Source organism: Alosa alosa, chromosome 4, assembly GCF_017589495.1.
Source record: "Alosa alosa isolate M-15738 ecotype Scorff River chromosome 4, AALO_Geno_1.1, whole genome shotgun sequence".
In the NCBI taxonomy this organism is placed as follows: domain Eukaryota; kingdom Metazoa; phylum Chordata; class Actinopteri; order Clupeiformes; family Clupeidae; genus Alosa; species Alosa alosa.
In genome coordinates, this window is record NC_063192.1 from 7,868,803 (window position 1) to 7,874,520 (window position 5,718).

Genomic DNA, 5,718 nt, shown 5'->3' on the forward strand with positions numbered 1-5,718 from the left:
TGTTTCTGTAAAGAAAATCATTGTATGGGCTCAGGAAAACCTCAGATAACCATTGTCTATGTGTACAGTTTGATACTAAATTAAAAAACTTAAATCTATGCGACAGCCAAAATTGTATTGAGACATGATACAGAAAATACCGTCTTATCTGGGCCTGAGCTTGTTTAAAATGGACTGAGGTAACATGGAAAAAGGTCCTGTGGTTAGACCAATAAAAATGTGCCATTCTTTTTGGAAATCATGGACTCATCTGGGCTAAAGAGGAGAGGGCCTATCCAAGTATCCAACCTATCCAACTTGTTTTAGTGCTCAGTTCGAAACCCAACATCTATGATGGTGTGGAGGTGCATTAGTGCATAGCATGGGCATCTTGCACATCTGGCAAAGCACAATCAATTCTGAATGATATAGGTTTACTGCCATCTTTTCCAGGGAAGACCTTGAATATTTCAGGAAAATAATGCCAAAATGCCAATATGTAAACAGTATTTCTCCATAGATGAAGAGTCCAGGTGCTAAAATGGCCTGTCTGCAGTCCAGATTTGTCAAATTAGGTGCATCATGGAATGAAAAACATGGCTAAGAATGACCCATACTGTTGAGCAACTGAAATCCTATACCGGGCAGTAATGGGACAACAGTTAATTCCCAAAACTCTAGCAACTGGTCTCCTCAGTTCCCAAACATTTACAGAATTTTGTTAAATGAAGAGGTGAAGCAGCACAGTGGTAAACATTTCCTGTCCCAACTTGTTTTGTTGCTGGCATCAAATTCAAAATGAACCTATATTTTCCATGAAATAGTCAACATTTTTATTTTCAACATTTGATATGTTGTCTATGTCCTTTTAGCTGCTATATATGGGTTTATGAGACTTGTATATTATCACATTCTGTTTTATTAGAAATGTATACAACATTCCAACTTTTTCTTATTTGTGGTTGTATTTCTTGAAATTAAAAGACAGCCATACTGTAGTGCTGTGCACTCATACACTAGCACATCTGACGGGGTAAAGCACTGTCACAACTGTCACCGTAATTATGGCCCAATATGTAAACACTGGTGTGCTTTGAGATCACAGCTGGCCTGTGCCACATATCACGCTGACATGTCGGAGTAAGAAAGACTATGCAAACAGCTGGATGTACACACAAGTCACAGTCAAGACAGTGTTTATGTCTGTGTGTGTGTACATATGTACATTTTAGAGACACAAGGCCGGGTGGGGTGACTGCTCTCTCTCTTCGCTACATGGAAATCCCTTGTATACTTAACACAGGTGTTTTTACTAATTAGCTCTATCGTCTGTCTTAAAGTCAGCTGGTATGAAGAATGGTTGGAGATGTGGTAAGACAGTTGAGAGGGGCAGCACCTTTTCCTTGATTGGGTGTGGCTTCAGCTTATCATTTGAGAGGAGTGTATTCATGGGTTTCATCAGGTCCCTTTCCACAGGTGAATAAAATCAAGCACCTAGATTATGAATGGAGACTGCAAGGTGCTTGATTAATACACCTGTGGAAAGGGAGCTGATGAAATTAATACCAGTCATTTTTTAAAGATTTTGAAACATAATTGAATATACTTGTCTTCCAGATTTGTCAAAAATGAATTGGTGGTTAATTACATCTTTTACTATGGTATGACTATGACAAAATCAGAACACATTTAAGTCCAATGTATGCTAAGGCTAAATTTGCTAAAACAAAAAAAATTGAATCTCTGATGTATCATCACCAAACCCACTGTGTGAGGGGGTGAATGTGAACGAGAAAGGTAGCAAACAGACATCTAGGCTGTAAGGGGAAAAGGATCATCACAATCAAACTCAAAACTACAATAAAACAACTCTCTGCCATCAAATCTGTCTTTGTCACTGCATGGCCATTTTCTTCAGTACCACACACCCCACAAGCAATAAGGATGTTTTCCATGTGTCTTCCATGTTTCTTTTGGAGCAAAACTCCAAAACCTGTCAGACAGCACTCTCTGCTGTTAGCAAGAGGTCAATCAAGTCATGGAGATCCCTGTAAATTCCACAGAGTCTTAACCAATAACCACAGCCTGTTACAACATACAACCAAAAGTAGATTATACTTTATAAGCAGATTTGTTAGCACAACAATTGGCCAAGAATTATGAGAAAATGCATAATGATGGAAATAATTGCAAGGACATTTACAAAATAGTCCAGAAAAGGAATGTGGCAAATTGCTTGTACATCAGTGGATCATTAAACACAAGCAGTATCAAAGACCCCTCTCAAACAAACATAATTCTGGTTTTAGAATAGCATAAAGAGAAACACACAAGGAAAAAAGAAAACAACAAAATTTATGCTTTTACTCCCATCAACCTTTTTGTCTTTCACAGTTTGATATGATCCAAGTGTTATAGTTTATATTTGTTAGTGAAATTAATCAGTTATCCTGGATGAAGGGGTTGCGTCACCATGGGATTACACAGTGTGAAGGGCGGTTTTAGAAGAATGCACTCAGCATTTTGTGCCTTCGAGCGCTGGGGAAGCACAACACATCGCCTCCTGTGCTGGACAGCATTTCCTACCATGTCCTCTGCTTCCACAAGAGTATTGTCCTTCGCCCAGAATTTTTGGCCCCTTTGGTTAGCCTCAACACTGCCTGCAACCACTAGAAATGTGCCATCGCTTGTCCGTCCACTGCATAAACTGAACACCAGCTCTCGCAGCCTAACAACTGTATGCTCTCTGAGGTAAGATCTTCAAAAGACACGCTAAACAACATATTTCTTCATCTGTTTTTACATACATATGTATACATATTTAGGAGGCTGATTTGTCCAATTAAGCTTTTAATTGACTAAGAATGTACATGCATGTCATATAGATGTGAAATTAAGTTCAAATCACCTGTTAACTGTTTTCACATCATACAAATCCTTTTGCAGATATCTCAAGATATCTCAAAGTGTTTTTTTTTAATTAGTCACAAAGTTGCAGCTTTTGGTTTTTAATAGGATTATTAGGATATCTTTTCCTACAAGGACATTGTGTGTGTGATTAGGTTTTACTCTAAGTCTATTCATCCACCAGTGTATGTGTGTGTGTGTGTGTGTGTGTGTGTGTGTGTGTGTGTGTGTGTGTGTGTGTGTGTGTGTGTGTGTGTGTGTGTGTGTGTGTGTGTGTGTGTGTGTGTGTGTGAGAGAGAGAGCTTTTTGCACACACACACACCCACACACACACACACACACACACACACACACACACACACACACACACACACACACACACAATAGTTCAGAAGCTGAAAAGTGATTTAGAGTTTTAATCTACTGTGTAGCTGAATCCTCCCGTGTCAGCACAAGTTCCACTGCCAAACTGAGCAATGGCATGGTTATTAATATAATATTCAGTGACCCAAGACACCTGACCAACACAATGTTAGTGACTATTTGAACAGGCATCTGTTCATATACACATCTTGCAATTGTTAAACAGAATGTGAGCTTTTCAGCTAAGAAGAACGTCGACAAGCTGACCAGTTTTCACTCAATCACACTAAATGGCCTCAGTTTTCATCGTACATACCAAGCTGATTATCCACAACAAAGTTGTGTTCTGAATGTTCTGAAAGAAACACACAGCTAGTGGCGGTAATCCTTTCTTCTATGACACAGGATCTAACACAGGACAAATTTCACAAATTCTCTGAGGAACATTGTTCAACAATCTGAATGCACACTGCCTGGCCGCTCTAGCTGTTGGCTGCAGGAACTCGAGCTAGGTAGCACCGATTTGTTTTCTTACCTACAGTACTCGGTGACCTTGAGAAACAGAGATCTATGTGAAAAATGGCCAGAATTCTCCTTTAATACATGGGGGCGCCCCAACATGGGAATGTATATATACTTTTTTTAATTCTATCTGATTAAAGCACTGATTTGGATCTAGAGTGAAGGTTTAGTATTTTTATATGGTTGGCATGTTTGTGTGTTTCTGCAGGTCTGAACAGAAAATAAACATTACATTTGTATACCGTGATGGAGAAAGGGTTGAAGTCCAAGGTCGTGATGGAGACACACTTCTAAATGTTGTTGTTGATCACAAACTGAAAATCGAAGGTTTTGGTATGTGTGTCTCCCCGACCCATACCCCACCTCCTTTCTCTATCTCTCTCTCTCTTTCTCTCTCTCTCTCACACACACAACACACACACACACACATAAAATCCTCTTCACAAGATCATAAACTCTCTGGTGTGTGTGTGTGTGTGTGTGTGTGTGTGTGTGTGTGTGTGTGTGTGTGTGTGTGTGTGTATGTGTGTGAACATACATACAAATAGGTGCATGTGAGGGAACACTGGCCTGCTCCACATGTCATGTCATCCTTGACGAATCCAACTACAATAAGCTGGGCATTGTCTCAGACGAGGAGATGGACCTACTGGACCTGGCCTTTGGACTCACAGAAACGTGAGTGAGAAGCAAACACGTAACAGCCATAGCATCTTACATTACCATTGACTACTTCAATGTGTGTAGGTTTTTGGCTAATTTTATATCCTGATAGGACCAACATGTGCCTGTACGTGCAATGTATAGATTTTTGTACATATAAAACAGTATAAACTTGATTTCCTATAGATATAACACTATTCTGCTTGGGTTATTGATTCATTTAAAAAATAAAATAAACATTATCTATGGTTGTGTTCTATGCTAGGTCTCGTCTGGGTTGCCAGATCTGCCTGTCTAATCACCTGCATGGGATGGTGGTGCGTGTTCCTGATAGCGTGAATGATATTCGGCAGACAGATGGTGCTGGCCCCTCCTCCTGAAACTCTCACCTGACCTATGACCTCAGAGATTATGTCATAATAACTCAGCACCTAGCAAAAACTTTACAGTTAAACACAGCTGTTGTTTCAGGATTAGATGTTGACAGACATATCAAAATACTAGTTTATGTTAATGAATTAATTTAACCTCTGCTTTTCATAAATATATTAGCACTGTATCAAAACATCTGTTTAGAGTAGTTTTTGTCCAGACATACATGCAATCTATCAACTGAACAGGACCAACTGGGCTCAACCACGAAGGCATTATAGACCTGGAGAGAGTGAGGAAGTAAATGGTGTCTGACAGGTGATCACTTCCTGGTCCGTATAATCAAGATCTCTTTCAAATACATCCTTTCTCATTCTGCATGAAGGAAGAGAAACCAGAAGATCATTAGTCTGTGTTCCTTGATCAACAACTTGGACAGTGCTTATCACAGAACATGAAAGAATTCCTGTTGCTGTATGATTAGCATTGCAGCCATGAACTGAATTACACATCCTCAAATAAATAGGGCGTTTTGGCGTGTCCGACACAGATTGTTTTACTGTTGCATCCTGTGTGCATAAACTCTTATGCCTCTGATGGGCTTCTATGACATAATTTGTTGTGCGCCACAGGCCAACAATACTTTTCCTTTCAGGCAAATTAAAACCCACAATTTTAATCTGTGAGATAAGAATGATTGTTATAAAAAAAACATTTCCTCACACATTGATCATACAGACAAATACTGACCAAAACAGGACTTGCGGCCTTTCACAGATGTAAACAGCATTTAATGACAATTTGTAAAACAGGACTTGCGGCCTCACACAGATGTAAACAGCATTTAATGTCAATTTGTAAAATCTAACATGAAAGCCTCTGTAGCTACTGTCTCAGCGTTATTCACTATGC

General features: G+C 39.4%; 1 protein-coding gene across 1 annotated transcript; it reads left to right on the forward strand.

Annotated features, from left to right (window-relative positions):
- Nucleotides 1-2,506: 2,506 nt before the first annotated feature.
- On the forward strand, nucleotides 2,507-5,351 carry LOC125293665 (adrenodoxin-like). The gene is made up of 4 exons (XM_048241717.1): nucleotides 2,507-2,730; nucleotides 3,980-4,104; nucleotides 4,320-4,449; nucleotides 4,700-5,351. The coding sequence occupies exons 1-4, from the start codon at nucleotides 2,567-2,569 to the stop codon at nucleotides 4,812-4,814; spliced, it is 534 nt and encodes a 177-aa protein (XP_048097674.1). The 5' UTR covers nucleotides 2,507-2,566; the 3' UTR covers nucleotides 4,815-5,351.
- The last annotated feature ends 367 nt before the right edge of the window (nucleotides 5,352-5,718 follow it).

Bases quoted from the DNA above. Each gene is read 5' to 3' on its own strand.
- LOC125293665 (XM_048241717.1), top strand. From the start codon at position 2,567: ATGTCCTCTGCTTCCACAAGAGTATTGTCCTTCGCCCAGAATTTTTGG. The intron at 2,731-3,979 runs GTAAGATCTTCA...GTGTTTCTGCAG, and splicing joins ACAACTGTATGCTCTCTGAG to GTCTGAACAGAAAATAAACA. The intron at 4,450-4,699 runs GTGAGTGAGAAG...GTTCTATGCTAG, and splicing joins GCCTTTGGACTCACAGAAAC to GTCTCGTCTGGGTTGCCAGA.